Source organism: Anas platyrhynchos, chromosome 10 (assembly GCF_047663525.1).
Source record: "Anas platyrhynchos isolate ZD024472 breed Pekin duck chromosome 10, IASCAAS_PekinDuck_T2T, whole genome shotgun sequence".
NCBI lineage: Eukaryota > Metazoa > Chordata > Aves > Anseriformes > Anatidae > Anas > Anas platyrhynchos.
In genome coordinates this window covers 14625083-14642804 of record NC_092596.1, presented here as the reverse complement: position 1 = coordinate 14642804, position 17722 = coordinate 14625083, and the positions used below count along the sequence as shown (strand labels likewise).

The following is a 17722-nucleotide window of genomic DNA, read 5'->3' as shown; positions in this document are numbered from 1 at the left end:
TAACAGGTAGAAGGCACAGGTGCTGCCCTGGGGCTGGCACAGGAGTCCAGGCTGCCACCCTGGGTCCAACCCAGCCCCGCGGGGACGGGAGGCACCTACCTGCACCCAGCTGGCACCGGCACAGGGAGGATGGGGCTGGCACCTGCTCCTGGGGCAGCTACTACGGGCACTGCCCTGCACGGACACGGGGACGAAGGCACGGCCGTGCTCAGGGGCACGCGTGGGGCTACAGGCACAGCACACAGCACAGGGGGTGCCGTGGGGCCGGGCAGCCCCTTCTCCTCCCCGCCGAGCCCTGGGGCAGGGCTTGCAGCTGCAGCCCCGGGGCCAAGCAGAGCCGATGGTGTGGGGCCCTCGCTGCTGACCGTGCGCTGACCCTGCTCGGCTGCCAGTAAACAAGGAGAGATGCCAAATCCACGCAAGATCCATCTGCCCTAAATTAGTTTATTTCGCAAAATAATCTGTCAGGGCTGATTTAGACCAGACCAGAATCTGGGAAATCATCTTCTCACATGGATGCAGCCCACCTCCTGGCCCCGCTTCCTCCGCAGGCCAGTGCTGGAGCCCCTGGGGGATATCTGCAAGGTCTTCACCGCAGCCCGTGCCCCGGGACCTGCTGGCACGCTCCCACGCCATGCAGGGCAAGGCCACAGCAGGCTGCTGTCCTGCACCCAGGCACCAGAAGCATGGGGCTGGGCCACCCTGGGGCACTGCTGCCTATTTCCCAGCTAACGTGGGAGGTTTGGCCATGAGCGTGGGTCTCTCTCCCACCCCCCCGGCTGTGGCCAAGCCCTGCTCTGTGCCGGCAGTGCCTGGCAGCCGGCCCAGCGGGGCACGCGGTCCTGCCCTGCTCTGCTCCCTCACAAGCCCCAGCTCAGGCTGCAGAGCACGGGCATTAAAGCAAGACACAGCCGGGCCAAGAGAGCAAAGCGGTTAAAAAACACTTAGAGTTTAATAGGTATAAAAATTGACATTAAAACACCAATCGTACAAAGGCAGACGAGTACAGACACTGACACGTCTCTACTGCTGATATCTTCGCAGGCAACTGAGCCAGACGCTCACACCTAGCGGCGTGGTTCCAGCGGCACAGGGCTCAGCGTGGGGCACAAAACTGGAGTGGGGCCTCGGGTGGCTGAGCCCTGTGCTGCTGGAGAGCCCCAGGGCGCCAGCAGTGCCAGGACGAGCCGCTTGCAGCCTCCCCGCAGGGCTCCGGGCACGGCCACAACTGCGCCTACACAGCCGGCACGCGGGAAGCACACAGAGGAGGTGACCACGGCCACAGGGACAGGCAGCACGAATAAAGCTGTACCATCACACGGGCCTCTCGTGGGAAGGCAAAGCAGCACTTCTGACAGCAGCTTCCACGGTGACAGGGCCGTGCCGGTGTCGCTGCCCCTCGGCGGGGGGGGGATTGCAGGGAGCAGCTCCGGGCCACCGGCTCGCCCACCCGGCCCGGGGCCTCGGCTCCCCAACCTCTGCTCCGCGAGGGGAAAGGGCAGCGCACGGCCCGGCTCCACGGGGTCTGGGCTCGCTCCCCATGGGCTGGGGGATGCCTGTGCGGGTTGCAGCCCCGTCCCAGCGCAGGAATACTGGCAGAGTCCTCTGAGTACCGGTGTCAATCGCAGCCGCCGCCTCCGTCAGACCGCGGTGGCCCTGGGGTTGAGGTCTGGCTCGGGGTGGTGCAGAGGCTTCTCGGCCACGGCACGGGGCTCCGCATTCTTCCCTTCCACGCTGTTCCGAATGCCGTAGCCAAAGTAAATCATAAAACCTGCAAGAGATCCTACAGTGAGATGCACGGTAGCGGGCTGCCAGCATAACGACCTCTCCGGGGAGGCCCCGCTGATGGGCAGAAGCCAGAACACCAGGATCACACCGCCCAGCCCACCCGGCAGGCTGCCCAGCACACACAGGCTCCTCTCCAAATCCAGTGGACACGAGGCCACCCTGCTGGAGCAGAGGGCAGACCCCGCGCCATGTGAGCACTGCACTCCCCTCCAGGACACCTACCCACGGCCATCCAGATGGCAAAGCGCGCCCAGGTGCCGGCACTCAGCTGCACCATCAGCAGGATGTTAACGAAGATGCTGACGAGCGGCAGGAGCGGGAGGAGAGGTACCTGCAAGGGACAAGAGGTGCCACATCAGCTGTGCCTGAGGGACCCAGCTGGGGCTGAAGGTGCTCTGCCACCTGGGTGCTTCCACTCCAGGGGCTGCGCCTCACAGAGCTGTGGCTCCAGGCCCTGGGCATTTCTGGATGGTGGAAGCCCAGCAGCAAGCCCTGGCAGATCCTGCACCAGCCTCGGGTCCAGAGGGATGGAGACAACAAGCTCCCAGAGGCTGCACTCACTTTGAAGTTCAACCGTGCGTTGCTCTGCGGCTGCCTCCAGATGATGATGGTGGGAACGAGCAGAACCACCACGAGCAGCACCACGGCTGAGATCCAGCCCACGTTGGCCTCCTTCAGCGCATTCACCTTGAGGGTCAGGACCACGCAGATGATTGTGATTAGGGTGGCTGCAAGAGAGGAGGCAGTCAGCGTGCTGCACAGCGCGTGGCTGTACAGATCCACACCTCCCTGGCAACTCCCCGGGCTGCAGGGCTGAGCCTCTTCTTGGTCACGGACAGATCACCCAACATCCTCCCCAAAGCCTCAGCACTTTACCAGGAGGAACTCTCCAGCCTGGCAAGCCAAGGGAAGCCTGTGCTCAGCTGGGCTCAAACCCAGCTCCAACACCTACACAGAGCTTGCTAAGCTGCCTGGTTCTGCCTGCACAATGAAACCATTGATGCACGGATCACCCGCTGAGCCTGAGCATTCTCAGGTCCCTTCCCAGGTCTGCAGGGACACACCGACACACCAACACGCCCTGGGGCAGTGCTGCTCCCCAGCAAGGAGCCAGCAAGCCCGGCCTCGTGGCAGGACAGGGCAGGCCAGGAGCATCAGCCGCTGCCTCCCACTCACTCACCGATGACGCAGACGCAGGTGTAGACGATGCGCCCCGAGAGCGCTGTGGGGGTGTCTGAGGGCGGGTTGAAGAGTGTCATCAGGGACGGCTTCTCTATTTCCTTGGTGCCCATGGCAGTGATGCTTGGGTTCATGACAACCCTCTCCTCCTCATTCCCGTTCAGCTCCAGCATCTCCACGGCCTTCGGGGAGTTCAGCTGCCCGGATTGGTACCTGTGCAGACGGGACCTGCTCAGTGCTGCACAAGCTGCAGCAGAGCCTGGGGATATTCCCAGCCCAGGGACACAACAGCACCCACTGTACCCCTCCTGCACTGCCAGCAGCCCTGTAATGACCACCCCACGGATGTGCCTGGAGGCACCACGCAGCCTCCAGCTCACAGGCTTCAGCTGTGGCCACAAACCCCGGGCTGGCTGCGAGGCCAGCAAGAAGCATCCACCCCAAGGCGAGACCCAGCAGGAGAGGAGGCACCCACCGGAGGATGAGCACGCACACGGCGACCAGGGAGTAGGCCAGCAGCGTGCCGATCGACATGAGGTCCACCAGGTCTTTCAGCTCGAGCAGGAAGGCCATCACCGCTGCAACGAGGATGGGCAGCATGAGCACAGCCCTGGGCTGCAGGGGGACTGAGCACAAGGTAGCCACCAGAAGCCTTACCCGCAAGGAGCCCGGAGGTGATAGTGGCCGAAAGAGGAGTCTTTGTGCGGCTGTTGATGCTGGAGAGGAACTTGAAGAGCAGCCCGTCTTCTGCCATGGCGTAGATCACACGGGGCATGGGAAACATGGAGCCCAGCAAACTGCCGTGGGGAGAGACAGCTCAGGGCTTGCCGGGTGGTGGCCAGACAAGCTGAGCCATCTGCACCCACCATCCAGGGCAGGAAAGGACCGGCTTGTGCTGGGAGCAGGACAGGAGCTGCACGGGGCTCAGCTGGGACACGTGCCCCCAGCCCTGCAGTAGGGCAGGCAGCACCACGGATGGGGCTGGTCCTACCTGGTGGAGAGCGCGCAGAGCGAGCCGACGGCGACGGCGTAGCGGGCGGGCTCCCAGCCCACTGCCTTGAAAGCCTCGGGCAGCGGGCTCCCCTTGTCCAGAAGGAAGTAGGGCACCATGAGGGTGAGTGCTGCAGACACCCCGAAATAGGCCACGAAGCAGATGAGCAGGGACACGATGATGCCGATGGGGATGGAGCGCTGCGGGTTCCTGGCTTCCTCCCCTGCACGGAGGGAAGAGGCAGCGTCTGTCCCCATCCGTCCCCACTCCACGCAGCCATGCCCAGCCCTCTGCCCCCGCCTGCAGCTCCAGCTCCCTGCTGTACCCAGATCCTCCGCATAAGTACGGGGTTAGTAAGGCAGCCGCGATGCCCTCAGCCCTGAGCTTTGCACAGATGTGCTCCTTGCGGCACCACACTCCCCGGCGAGGGGCTCCACGGTCGGCGCAGGAGGCGGCTGCTCCTGGCAGCCCCGTGGGCCAGGAGGCTGGGCAGAACAGTCTGTACCAGCAACCTGCTAAGTAGATTCCTGGAGGAATGAGGGGAAATTAAGAGGGCTCCCTGCACGCCAAGATGATTCTACGTGAACTTAGTCATTTAAAAGAACATTGCTTGAGGCTGTGAAATGAGCACGAGCACCAGCAATTCCCAGCATGGCTGCAGCCTCGTCTCTGCAGCTGAAAGGCTCCCTGCAGCCCCGCAGCTGCCCAGGCAGGTGGGGAGCAGCCCTGCTCTCACCATGCCTCACAGGGAGCCCCGATTCCAGGCCTTTTGTGCTGGTGCAACTGGGGATGGAGTTGCCACAGCAGCAGGATGAGCCATTTCCCACAGCCAGGAGCGAGCGCTGTGCTCCCTCCCCACGAGCCACTGGCAGCAGCTCACGGAGGGAGCCTCACTAGGGCCCTACCTGTGGTGGCGATGCAGTCAAACCCCACGAAGGCATAGAAACACGTGGCGGCACCAGTCAGGATCCCTTCCAGCTTAAAGGGGACAAACCCTCCGGATCCAAACTCTTTTATTCTGGAAGAAAGAAGCGGAGCAGGTGAGGCTGCGGCGGGGTGCGCGGCCCCCTCCCGCACACACAGTGCTCCAGGGGACGGTGCGGTGCCAGCCCTGCGCTGCGCACCGGCTGGCTGGACCCTCTGCCCTCCTCACCTGGTCTCATTTGACACGTCTGGGCTCACGAGGTTGTGGTAGTCCTCCTCCGTGAGCTGCCAGTTCTTGATGTTTCCCTTGATGAAGCCGGCGATGATGACGAAGCCCAGCACCAGCAGGTTCACCGCCGTGAAGATTTTGTTCACCAGAGCAGACTCGCTGACGCCGAAGGCCAGCAGCGCTGTGGGACAGAGGGTGTGAGCGGGGGACACATCTGCACCGTGTCACCCCCGGGGCTGCGGGGCAATCCTGCACACTCACCAGTCAGCAGCGCGATCAGGATCAGTGCAAAGAAGTCCGGGCGCTCGGCCAGCACCCCTGGCACATGTACCGTGGTCTTGTTCATGAAGAAGGTGGAGATGTGGTTGCCGATGATGTTGTCAAACGCTGCGCTCCAGGCTCGGGCCACGCTGGCTGTACCTGGCCGACGGCAAAGCTGCATGTTGGTCCTGGCATGTGGCAGCACCGGTCTCCCACCCCGACACCAGCTCCTGCTGAGCCCCAAAGCACCCATCCCGCACCCTGCTCCAGCGCTCCTCAAAGCACTGCTCGCTGGGGCTGCATCAGCACAGTGCCGGCACGCTTCCCACGCCCGTCCGGCAGCGCCACGTACCTATCACGTAGGACAGGATGAGGTTCCAGCCGGTCGTGAAAGCCCAGATCTCGCCGACTGTCACGTAGCTGTAGAGGTAGGCAGAGCCAGTCTTGGGGACGCGGGCCCCAAACTCTGCGTAGCAGAGCCCAGCCAGTACTGAGGAGAGTGCAGCCACCAGGAAGCAGAGGACGATGGAGGGACCAGCCCTATCCTTGGCCACTTCCCCGGCCAGCACGTACACGCCAGCCCCCAGCGTGCTGCCCACCCCCAGGGCTATAAGGTCCAGCGTGGAGAGGCAACGAGCAAAACGCGTCTCCTCGGAGCTCAGATCCACCACACGCCGGCGGATCAGCTTCTTCCCAACGCTGCTCATTTTTCCCCCAAACATCTTGTCCTCCGCAGGTGGTGCTCAGCTGCTCGAAAACCCTGCAAGAGAAGCCACCGTAGGAGCGTGAAGCTCAGAGTCCTGCGTGGAGCCGAGGCCCGCCACGCTGGCGAGGCAGAGACCATTTGGTTCTCCTGTCGTGGTGTGGGGCTGCGCACACCCCGCCTGCACAGCTCCCACGCCAGTCCCCAGGGGCAGGAGAGCAAGCCGGAGACAAACCCAGCGAGTCCGTGCTGGGAAATAGACTGCTTAGACAAACACTGTGTGGTCCATGCCCCGGGGCTCCGGGCACGTCCCAGAGCTTGCCCACTGTCTCTGAGCAACTCCCCACCGATTTGGCAGCCCAGAGATCCCTCAGCCCAAACTTGACTGCTGGTGCATCCTCCCGGCCTGGCGCGTGGGCGTGCGCAGAGGCGATGGCAGGGAAACAAAGCATTCCTCCAGCCGAGGCTTCGGCGTGCTGGGCTGAGTCACTCGGAGATTCCTCCCAGCATCTGCACTGCACCCTCGGCGGGGATGCACGGCCAGGCAGGCAGCAGGCAGGGCTCGCAGTCCCCAGCACACAACCCTCATGCACGGACGGCCCTTGCGCGCTCACAGCGGGCTTTGACCCTAAAGGTGCTGCTCCCCACTGCCACCATCCCCAAACGCTCTGGCACAGGAGCACCCCACAGGGTGGGCAACGGGCACAGAGCGAGAGAAGGCGCTAGGAAAGCGGCTCCTGATGCCCACCAGCGCCTGCTTGGTGCCAGCTGTTCCCTCCTCCTGCCTGGGCCACGCACCGCACTTTGGCGGCGATGTCCCACGGCAGGGACCAGCCCGGGCACACGCGAGCAGCACCCCGTGAGCCACTCCCCGCCGGGAATTACCAGCGTTGCGTTGGTCGCCACCAGCTCAGCTGCTTCCCCGTGAGCCCCCGGCCAGCCCGGGGCTGATGAAAGCTCCTCCGGAACTGCCGGGTGCCGCTCCCAGCCTTACCCAACGAGGCAGCCCCGCTCGGGACCGGGCCAGCTCCGATGGCACAAGTGCCCCAGCGCTGGCACCCTCCCCGGGGCCACGTCCAAGCCGTCTCCAGGACGTCCCCGCGGGTTCCCCATGCCCGAAGCCAGCCCCGCAAGGCGCGGGCACGGCGGGAGCCCCGCTCCCCCCCGAGCAGCCCGGAGCCGGAGCTCGGGGCAGGACGGCTCGGGGCAGCCGCCAGCTCGGCGCTGAACGGGGCGAGCCCCGAGCCCCGAGCCCCGGGCCCGGGGCAGGCGGCCCGCGCCCAGCCCCGCCGCCACGCTCCCGGCAGCGCGCACGGGGCCGAGGGCGGCCGGGGCAGAGCAGCGCACGGCAGCGGCACCGGGAGGCTCCCGGTGGGGCAGCCCCGTCCCGGAGCCGCCTCCACAGCGGCTCCGCGTCCCCGGGCGGCCGCCGGTACCGGCCGCACGTGGTGCCCGTGGCTGATGCAAGCGCGGCACCGGTTGCGCCAGGCTGCGCCCGGCCCGGCGGCGGCGCCCGCCGCGAACTCACCGGCGGCTCGGCTCGGCTCGGCTGGGTTGGGCTCGGCTCGCTTGGGCTCAGCGTGGTCCGGCTCTGCCCGGCTCGTTCCCGCTCCGCTCGCCCCGGGACTGCCGCCGAGGAGCAACAAGGGGGAGGCGGACCGGCTCCGCCCGCCGGATGGCCCAGCCCAACCCCCAGATTGAGAGGGAATTAAAAAAAAAAATCCTAAGTGGCAGCGCTGCGATGGCCGGGTCCGGCTCGTCCTCCCAACGCCCCCCTCCCCAGGAGCTCTCCAGCCTCAGTAGCCAAAACCAAAGGGAGATCAAACGCCCGGAGCAGCGGGGGCCGTGCCTGCCCTGGGAAAGGCTGAGCTGCCAGAGGCTGAGGTGTCCCGGAGCCCAAACGTGGCAGCAGGGCGCAACAGGGCACAACCTGCCCGCTGCGGGGCTTGGCAAGGGCTGGCACGCAGCCGGACACGGGCACAGCGGGCAGGGGTGGCACAGGGAGGTGAACCCTGCCGTGGGGCACGGGAGCACAGGCAGAGCTTGGCCGAGGGCACGTCGTGGGGAGCTGCCGCCACGTGCTGCGCAGCAGCAGGTCCCACTTGGCAGCACGCTGCTCCTCTCCCATCTGTCTGATCAGTGGAGAAACTCCGACAGCAACAGGCGGCTCTGCGCCACGGGGATCCCCTCTGGGAAGAAATGCCGGGCACTAACGCACTTTCCCCTCATGGAAGGGCCGGGTGTCAGGAGCGAGGCACACACCGGCTCCCAAAACCCAGCTCCTGATGCAATCCAGCGCTGCCGCCTCGCTCAGGAGCGGTGCTGGGATGCGAGCCAGCCTCTCCCTGCCTGGGTGCCGGCAGCGCAGGCGAGTCTGGCTCCAGCATGGGAGGCTCCCAGGTGGGAGCTGCTGGCAGCAGAGCGGGCAGGAGTGCTGGGCAGGGCCCTGCAGGGGTGCCTGCCCGCCCGCCTCACCCCGGCGCTCGCACGCACAAGGGCCGGAAGACAAAAAAGGCGCGCTCAGAAAAATGATGAGCTCAAGGCAATGGAAACGGAACGGCGGCGGCATCCTGTGCGTGCGGCTGCCAGGCCATGATGCAAGCACCACGCTCACTCCCTTCCCTCGCAGATGAATGAACCGTGTCCCAGCAACGCCCCTTCCTCTCCCCTCCCCGCCGCAGCTCCCCGCCAGCAAGGAAGCGAGCTCAAGATCAAGATGCTGAAATCCCCCACGGCCTCACTGTTAGCGCCCCAGACGCTTCTGCTACTGCTCAGGTTGCCGGCAGGGACCCGGCTGGGCCAGGCCAAGGCCCCGCGGTGCGTGGGCAGTGGCGCCACTGCAGGGCAGGTCCGGGGCGCCCCGGGGTGCAGCAAGGCAGGGACGCACTGGGGGAAATACCCAGCCCTGCCGAGCAGAGGCTGAAGTGCCCGGAGCAGTGGCGTGGTGGGTGGTGACACCGCGACTCGCCCGTTCCCAGAAACCATCTTCCAGCAGCCCCCCGGAGGATGCTGCGGGACAGGGAGTAGCAGCGGGCACAGAGCAGGACAAAGCCACCCCCAGCTCCCAGACCTCCCACGCAGCTCCGTGTTCATCGTCACAGTGCCCTGTCCTCGCCCCCCCCAGCTAACGTGGGGCCCTCACCCGGCAGCACGGGTGCCAAGGGCTGGGGGCAGGCAGAGGCGCAGAGCAGCCAAGCGCACGTCCCAACAGGAGCAGCAGGAAGGCAGGCAGCAGCAGGGTGCACGTAGCCAGCGCTACAAGGAAGCACGGGGAGGAGGTAGCTCCAGGCCAGAAAGGGGCCAAAAGCCCTGCAGAAGCAGAGCTGAACCAGCCCATGGAGCCTCATCCCCTGCCACGAGCAGAGCTCCGTGACAGAGCATCCCCAAACAGCTGCCCCAGGAACTCGCAGCCACCCCAGAAGGGGCACAGGCTGCCTGTGGCACCCAAGGGTGGCCAAAAAGGCCAGCCTGAGATAAGAGGGGAGCAGGAGCACACCAGCCTGCCCGGCCCAGCCCTGGGGCACTGCCAGCATAAAGCAGGACTTAACCAGGGCCTCACCCTGACGCGAGGCAGTTGGACGAGGCACCCACATCAACCTACCACAGACAGAAAGCAGCATGGCAGGGCTTGCAAGCAGCGCTTCCAGCACTGGCAGGCAGGAACGGGGAAGAACGGAGCCCCCACATGTTGCTTCCATGCCCTGCAAGCAAGCCACTGGTTAAACTGGTAAGAAGCAGCAAAGAGCTGTAGGAGCCAAACGTGCCAGCAGCAAGCGCTGGCTCTTCCCGCTCCCAGCACGAAGGTTAAGGCAGAAACCTCCCCATGCAGCCGCCTGCCACCACCACGGCTGTCACCAGCACGTCCAAACATCCTGCATAGAAGCTTCAGGTTCTCCAGAAAGGATTCCCCAGGGCCAGAGCAGCACCACCCACCTCCTCCCTGCGTGCAGCAGACCCACGGGGCTGCTCTGGCAGAAGCAGCCGCAGCCTGGCACGGAGCTGCCCTTCTCCAAGGGGCTGGGCAGAAAGAACGGGCAGCACAGGGCGCTGACCCCCTGCCAGCGGACAAGAAGCAGCACTGAGAAAAGAAAAAAAAAAGTTTATTTCAAATACAAGGAAATAAAATACCCATTTGTTCAAGTGCCCCACAAGTATCACTGGCCCAGCAGCTGAGGTGCCTGGGCAAGTCGCTGCTGTGTCTGTCCCCACGCTGTCAGCCTCTCCCCAAGACACCGTTCTCGTCCACTGCTGCATCTTCTGGACGGATTCCTGGGGAACAAGAGCAGCTTCACAGCCCTGCTGCTCCCAGCACTCAGCACCTGCCCCACGGGAAAGGCCACGAGCTTTGTCCTGACCTGCCCTCAGACCCTTTGGGGCAGCGACTGGGGTCCTGCTCTACCCCCCGGACAAGAAGCCAGCCCCCTCCCCATAGAGAAGCAGGCCCTGGGCTCCTGGCACAAGCACAGAGGGAGCCAGCTGTGCTGCAGCTCTCCAGCCCCGGAGCAGGCAGCTCCACGTTCCAAGCTTGCCCTTCAGTAGCTCCAGCTGCTTCTGTAAACACTCCAGCTTCTGGGACAGCCGATCACCTGCCGACTGGCGAGGGCAGGGTGTCAGTGGGGTGCAGTGACCCACGGGTCAGCCCCAGCACGGGCTCTCCTGACCCCATACTGGGATGCGTCCAAAACGTCAGGAGGTATAACAGCGACAATGGTAACAGCCCTGAGGGTTGTAAATCTTTCAAAACTTCCTTAAAAAACTAACTGACCAGAAGCCTGTAGTCCCCTGAGCACCGGGGAGGACGGAAAGCCATGCAGCAAGTGCACAAGGGCTTGTGTAAACACCAAGGAAAGGCCAGGACAGCTCAGGTGCCAGCTCAGAAATTGGCAGCCCCAAGGCAAAACCACCTCCTCCCTCTGGCCCAAGCCCCGGTGCGCACCCAGGCAGCAGGAGCTGCCTCCCCACAGCCCAGAGCCTTGCCTGCAAAAGGAGTGGTGTTTTCACCAGCAATGTAACTGCCACAGCCAGCAGCCCTTCCCAGCCAGGGCACAGCGCTGTCCAGATGAGGAGCAGCAGGCCGGCAGCAGCTGTGAGCTGCGAGAAGGGCTCGGAGGCCTCTCTCAGGCTCCCTCGAGCAAGTTCTGCCCTCTGCAGGGAGAATCAGCTCCCACATTGGGGCCAGGCAGCACAGGGAGGCAGAGAGCTGCCCTGCAGCATGGCAGGGCTGTCCCGGCAGAGGGGAGGCAGCTTCCCCTTCCCCTGCAGGGCACAGGGCAGCTCATCGCGGAGCTGCAGTCCCTGGGGAAGGCAGCACACCCACACAGCATCCCCGGGAGGTTAAGGTCAGTTAGGGCTCTGCAGCAAGAGCGGCACTCCCCTGCACGCAGCTGCCCCGGGAGGCTGCCCGTTTCCTAACACTCACCCCAAGCCAAACACAAAAACCCGACAAAACTCGATGCAGAAGCGCAAACACCTCCCACTGGGGCGTGCTCCCAGGACACTCGTTTTTCAGCTGGCCTTGAGCACTTCGGCCTCAAGCCAGGAAAGGCTGAGCGCAGCCTGCCTGCAGCTGCCCTGTCCTGAAGGGCTGCGCTTGTGCGGGACCAGGCCTCCATCCTGCCCAGCCAGCCCATGCTGCACGCAGCCGGTCTGTGCTCTCAGCATTTTCCTTCAGCTCTGGGCTCCTGCTGCACGGCAGCTCCTGAGTAGTCGATCCTGAAGTAGGGCACAGGAACCCAAAACAAAAAGCATCAGAGCCCTGCTAGCAGCCGGGGCCGCTCCCTGCTCCACAGGTGAACCAGAGCACCAGGTCTGTTCGGGCTCAGTCTGGGTTCCCCTCCAGGGAAAGGGACTTGGTGCAGCCTGGCTGCTTGCTCTGCGTTTCACTGCCCTCCCTCTGAGCCTAAGCACACACTGCCCCCTCCTGTCCTTTCCTCAGGATCAGCCTTGGACTCTGCAGCTGAATGCTGAGCGACCTCCCCAGGCCTCCAGCCCTCCTCCTCCACAGCACTGGAGCCCAGAGGGCTTCTGCCAGGCTCCCCCTTACCTAGGTAAGAGCTTGAGGGAAGCCACTTTTCTTGGCGGCCACGGTCGGGAGCGAGAAGCCATGGCAGGGATTGCTGTAGAAGGCCCCTTGGAGGGCTGTCTGTGACCCGCAGCCCTGACAGCAGCTGCAGAGACCACGGGGAGAGACCCCAAGGTCACCGGTGCGTGTGGGTGGAAGGCCAGGCACCGCTCACAGCACAAGTGCATCCCCTGGGATGCTTCCAGGCACTCCCCACTCCCCAATCCCTCTCCACGCTGCAGCCCAGGCCTTTCCCTGCTCCCTTCTAGGAGCCAAATCCCCCCCAAGCACCCCTGCCCGCTTACTTTCCGTCTCCTTGTCCCAGGGGATGGGTCTGGGTATGGCAGATGGAGCCCCACCGGCACGCTGCAGCTTGGGCTTGGCACCCGGCTTTGTACCTGGGGGACACAGAGAGCGTTGGGCACAGGGAGAGGAGCCCGCGGTGCCCGGAGCCGGGCTCCCTCCAGCCAGGGCTTACCTGGGTGCGGGGTGAGCCTCGCTGCTGCGGCTCCCGGCCCCAGCCAGCCCTGGGGGGTTCCTGGCCCCCACAGCAGGCAGTCCTGCGGGGCTGTAGCCGGGCGAGGAGAGAGGGGGGCCACAGCTCCCCGGGGATCACCCCAGGAGGCAGCGAGGGGCACAGCGGCGCGGTGACGGGTGTGGAGGTGACGGGCCCGGTAGTGGCTCCTGGGGAAGAACCCGGCCCCGCTCGCTGCATCCCGGCCATCCCAAGCCGCTGCGCCTTCTGCCGAGAGGAGTCTGACCCCAGTTGTGTCCATACCCCCAGCCCGGCCCTCCCCAGCCCTCCCTCCCCGAGCCCACAGGACGAGGCAGAGACTCGGCTTCACAGTGGTTTAATGCGAACGGACCCGGAGGTTACACTGGACGGGGGGGGACAGCCGTGCGGAGGCAGCCCCGCAGCGGGACACGCGGGATGAGGGGAGCCCACCCCAAGCGAGGGCTGGCGGGGGGACAGGGGACGGCCGCCTCCGCCAGCCCCTGGAGCAGCTCCCTCCCGGTTTCAGCAACTCGTCCTCGTCTCTCAGATCCAGCTCTCGCCCACGAGCACCAGGTCCTCAGCAGAAAGCCCAGGAGATGTGACAGAGACCTTGGGGGACGTGCTGGGCAGGAAGCCTGGCAGGGACGGGAGGTCAGCCACCGCAGGCCTGTGCCCCGAGAAAGGCTCAACCACGCTGCCACAAAGTGACCGAGTGTTGACCCGAGGAGCTCCCCGAGCAGAGGCCAAGCCTTGCTCGATGCAGCTGTGACAGCCAGAGGAGTCTCCAAAGGACGGCTCTGGTGCAACAAGTCACAGCCTCGTGGTCTCTCCCGAGCTCTGGACGGTTCCCTGACCAGCCTTGTGCCTTCCCTTCCACATTAGTGACCACCTAGCTCATCGGAGAGAAAAAAACAGAACACAAACAAAACCTATCAGTCCTTAACCCTGCTCCACACACAAGCCTCTAGCCCAGGACTGACCCAGCAACTTTCTGCCATCCCTTTCTGGAGAGGTGGTGCCACCCTCGCTTCGCACCAGGCTCCTCCTGCAGCTGCAACAGCCCCCGGCCTCCTCCTGCTCCTCGGCCAGGCTGGTCCCTTCCCCTCCCCTCCGCAGCTGGGGCACGGGATAAGGTCAGCGCAGCTCGGCTGAACCGGGTGCTGCTGGAAATGCCACGGCAGCAGCCCGCAGCAGAGCTGGCTGTGGCGTTTTTAAAGCCTGGGCCGTGGCACCGCAGCTCACGCTGCGACAGCCCGGGCTAGCCCAGCTTCCACGCACCAAACCGCTCTCACGGAGCATCGGGAGAGCGCACGGCGTGGAAACCCCCCGAGCTGCCAGCAGCACGCAAGAAAGGAGGGGGAGTAACACTAATACACCAAACAGGTCTGTACGCAGGAGGCTGAGAGCAGGGTTAGAGTAAGTCTTGGGTCTCAGCACTTCCAGACAGTGAAGAATGGGGATTTCATGCAGGGCGAACGGGGTGGACGAGGGACCAACACACCCAGGCACCTACTCACTGTTTTGGATAAGCCTTACTAAAACTCTAATACCTGATGCAATCACTGACCAACATGACAACTGCTATTCTTCAGAGTCTCCTGCAGAGATGCTTGGGGCTGCATGGACAGGGGAGTGAAGGTCATCTCATACCTTTCTGTACAGGGAGAGAGGCAGCTCCTACACCATAATGCCATAAGCAAGTTCCTGCTCCACACCTATTCACACCTGCCGCTAGGTGCGGGACAACACATTCACTTGCATAAATCTTCATAGCTTTAGGCCAAGACCACAGCCCAGTAGAACAAGCTGCTGCCAGTTACAAAAGAGGAAAATACTGAACAAACTGGGAGGTTCAAGAGAGGAAAAGCTGGTTCAGAGAAGACAGATTTAGTGTAAAAATAAATGTCATTTTTGCAGGAGGGAGGGTGGAATGGAGGAAGACAGTGCCAGGTGCTCCTACTGGCGCACTTTCCCTGGGACGTAATTCCTATCAATAGTCTCCTCTTGCAGGAACATATGTAAGCAGCGCTCGTTCTGTGCCAGTGGGTGTCCAGCAATTCTGGAAGAAAATCAGATGTGGAGGTTAGCAAAGGCACCGCCGAGAACCCCACACTCCCACTTCTGTGGGGAGAGAGCAAGGCAGGCCTCATTCACGGGCAGCCAGCTCCGAGCACAGCCCTGCTGGGCTCCGGCCAAGGTCAGCAGGTCAGTACAGCAGGGCCAGAAACAGCTGCTTAAACAGAGCACACACCCCACAGCATGCACTGCAGCAGATCACAAACATCCTGAGCCAACACTGCCCAGGCAGCAGGTCTCTAACAGCCATTTTGCTAATATCTGCTTCCCTCTCAGAACAGAGCATTGAGCACAACCTACACCGGAGGTAGGATTCACTTCACAGCTGTGGTTTCATCACCTGGCAGCAGACACCATCCTTTAGCACAGCCCTTGCATGATCAAGACTCCTTCCTGGTGAACCCACAACCCTCTTCTGCCAGCAGTAGCTGGGAGGGCAGGCACACGGCAAGCCCAGGACACCAAGCTTACTTGTTAATAAACTGTTCTAGGCCCTGTCTCCGCTCCTCGATGAAGGACTCCTCAAAGATGCCTTCGTCTCCTCGGAAGGGAAGCTGTCGTTTCAAAGCTTTTCCAGGCAGCGGTGGCACTACAATCTGAAAGCAAAGAACCACTCCTGTCAGCAGAAGTGCCACCTGTGAGAGGGCATCCTAAAGCATTTCACACTCATCTCCCACCACCACATGGCCAGAGATCAAGCCCCGAAGCTGCCCCACCACAGCCTCTTGTCACTACAACTGCTCCTATGTGACCCACTGGCAGGGACAGGCAGGTCTGAGCTGGACCTCACCTTACTGTCTCGCTCCAGCTCGTTCTTCAGCCATTCAAAGTCACTGTATCTTCTCCTCACACATGACTCCTTCAATTTGAAGATCGGGAGGTTTGTCTGTAACGAAGAGCAGCAGTTAATTTGCAGGTTGCTTCGGAAGCCAGATAGCGTTTCAACATGCAACTGAAACCTGAAGCTGTGCTTAGAAAACCAAGCCCCCAGAGAAGAACGCATCACAAGAACACCCAGCTTCATTATTCAGGACAGAGCACAAGCACCGAAGCCCTTCAGAATCAAGCAAGCACTTGCCAGGCTACTTGGAGCCAGCCATTCCCTCCCCCTCAAGTTACTATTTCAGGAACACGCACCCCACCCAGGGGCGCACACTGAAACCAGGGCTTACAAATGCAGACAAGGCTGATTTTTTATTTTTTTTTTCTCCTGAGTTCACTCCATTTTGAGGTGATCTACGAGACAGCTTCATGGCAGCCTGCAGAGCAGAAGAACCTCCTACCCGACAGTGGCATTTCCATGGAAGAAATGAGGGATGAAATCTTGTCCCTATGACTGCCCAAGGCCAGACCTGGTGCTACAATCTCCTCTCAGAACAGACCGTCACACCCTAACGGATGAGCAGCTTTTTTTCTGGTGGGCCTGTGCCACCAGAGCAACTTGCAGCAATTCCCCTTCCTCCTGCCAAAAAGTCTAAAGACTGGCAGCTACAGGGACTTCATCTCTGCACTACTGAGACACTCTGAAACATGAAGGGGATTAAGGCAGCACAGCCTGACACACAGCCCCATATGCAGGTACCACTGCAACACAGTTAACTATGTTCAGGGTCAGATCTGCAAAATAAAGCTGTCTGCCTTCAGAGTCTGTCCACAAGAGCTGGTTTCAGTGAGACTACGAGGTTCTCACTGCCATCTGCCAACAGGCTGGCGGGGACCAAGAATCAGGACAGAAAGAAAAGTAAACATCCAATTCTTCCGTTAGGCAGCGGAGACTCAGCAGTTATAAATCATGCTGCGAGCACAGGCCTGTGCCAGCACCATGACAGCCACTGCAAGCAAGTTTCTCTTCGGGGGACGCTCAGTTTCACTTGCTCAGCTGTCAGATACCTCGGAGGGCTCACCAGCTCAGCCCGGCCAGGCCCTCCACCTGCCCCGCACTCCCCAGAACCACAAAATTTGGGTAAATCGACCGAGTTCACGCCCAGGGCTGGGCAGACGGCCCTGCCCACACGTCCCAGGACCTGCCCGAGAGAACAGCCGCGGCCTGCAGCACCCCCGGGGCTGTGTGAGGGGAGAGGCGCAGGGGCCGGACCCACCCCCACCCCCCCATAGCCCCCCCATAACCCCCCCCACACCCTCACAGGAGGCCCCCACGGCCCCGCCTCGCTGACCTTGAGGCCGGGCGAGCCCCTGACGAGGCCCCGAGCCCCCCCTTCAGGCCCTGCCCCGACCCCCGGCCCTCCCCGGGGCCTCGTCCCCGGCCCGGTGCCCGCCGCCCGGCGGGGGCCGCACCCTCATGCGGAGCTCGTAGCTGGTGTATCTGGCGCGGCCCATGCCCACGGTCTGCGGGTTGAAGATGTCGATCTCCAGGAAGTTGCTGGGCGGCCCGTACGCGTCCGTCAGGTCCTGCGGCTTGGCGTTCAGGCGCCGGGTGTCGGCCACCGCCGCCTCCGACATGGTGGAGCCGCCTCAGCCTCCTCCTCGGCCCGCTCCCTGCCGCAGCCCGCGCGGCCCCGCCCGCGCACTGCGCCCCGCCGCCCATAGGCCGCCTGCATAAATCCGCCCTTATCCATGGTCCCGGGCCGCGGGCTCCGCCGCCCCGCCCGCGCATAGCGGCCTGCTGTCCGTAGGCTGCCAGCATAACGCGGTGGTTATTCAGGTTGCGGGGCCGCCACCCACCGCCCGTTTATAGCTATTCATGGCGCGGGGCAGCCCCGCACCGCGGCCCCGGAATCTGCATGGAGATAACACGCTCGCCGGTTCCCCGCGCAGCGCCCGCACCAAAACGGCGGGGACCCGGTGGGGCCGCGCGGGGTGCGAGGCCGGGCCGGGAGGGGTACGAGGCTGGGCCCAGAAGCGGGGCACAGCCCTTAAAAACACCGCGGGGGCGGTGGTTATGTAAGCCCGGGCCGCCGCGGTGCCTGCTGGGAGTTGTAGTCTCGCCGCCGCGCCGCCTGCCACGCTCCCCTGTCGGCGCCGCGCCCCGTTCCCCCCTCCCCTCCTCCGCGGTG

At 63.5% G+C, this 17722-nt stretch overlaps 2 protein-coding genes across 3 annotated transcripts; both read right to left on the bottom strand.

The window, feature by feature from the left end:
- Positions 1-933: 933 nt before the first annotated feature.
- Positions 934-7763, bottom strand: SLC7A3 (solute carrier family 7 member 3). Of its 2 annotated transcripts, none has more exons than XM_027465141.3 (12): positions 7604-7763; positions 5725-6132; positions 5373-5531; positions 5112-5292; positions 4864-4976; positions 3959-4181; positions 3625-3764; positions 3443-3545; positions 2969-3180; positions 2350-2516; positions 2011-2119; positions 934-1771 (listed from the first exon to the last, which is right to left on the bottom strand). In XM_027465141.3, the coding sequence occupies exons 2-12, from the start codon at positions 6092-6094 to the stop codon at positions 1641-1643; spliced, it is 1908 nt and encodes a 635-aa protein (XP_027320942.3). In that variant the 5' UTR covers positions 6095-6132; positions 7604-7763; the 3' UTR covers positions 934-1640. The 2 variants fall into 2 exon arrangements, with proteins under 2 accessions (XP_027320942.3, XP_027320943.3); XM_027465142.3 differs by lacking the exon at positions 7604-7763 and adding an exon at positions 6961-7224.
- Positions 7764-12971: 5208 nt separating this feature from the next.
- On the bottom strand, positions 12972-17243 carry SNX12 (sorting nexin 12). Its single transcript, XM_027465155.3, has 4 exons — positions 17004-17243; positions 15499-15594; positions 15180-15304; positions 12972-14691 (listed from the first exon to the last, which is right to left on the bottom strand). Exons 1-4 carry the CDS (start codon positions 17166-17168, stop codon positions 14589-14591), a joined length of 489 nt encoding a protein of 162 aa, XP_027320956.2. The 5' UTR covers positions 17169-17243; the 3' UTR covers positions 12972-14588.
- Between the last annotated feature and the right edge of the window lie 479 nt (positions 17244-17722).

Bases quoted from the DNA above. Each gene is read 5' to 3' on its own strand.
- SNX12 (XM_027465155.3), bottom strand. From the start codon at position 17,168: ATGTCGGAGGCGGCGGTGGCCGACACCCGGCGCCTGAACGCCAAGCCG. The intron at 15,595-17,003 runs GTGCGGCCCCCG...TCTTCGTTACAG, and splicing joins GCTACGAGCTCCGCATGAGG to ACAAACCTCCCGATCTTCAA. The intron at 15,305-15,498 runs GTGAGGTCCAGC...CTTTGCTTTCAG, and splicing joins AGCTGGAGCGAGACAGTAAG to ATTGTAGTGCCACCGCTGCC.
- SLC7A3 (XM_027465141.3), bottom strand. From the start codon at position 6,094: ATGTTTGGGGGAAAAATGAGCAGCGTTGGGAAGAAGCTGATCCGCCGG. The intron at 5,532-5,724 runs GTACGTGGCGCT...GCCGTCGGCCAG, and splicing joins CATCCTGTCCTACGTGATAG to GTACAGCCAGCGTGGCCCGA. The intron at 1,772-2,010 runs GTAGGTGTCCTG...GATCTCTTGCAG, and splicing joins TGCCATCTGGATGGCCGTGG to GTTTTATGATTTACTTTGGC.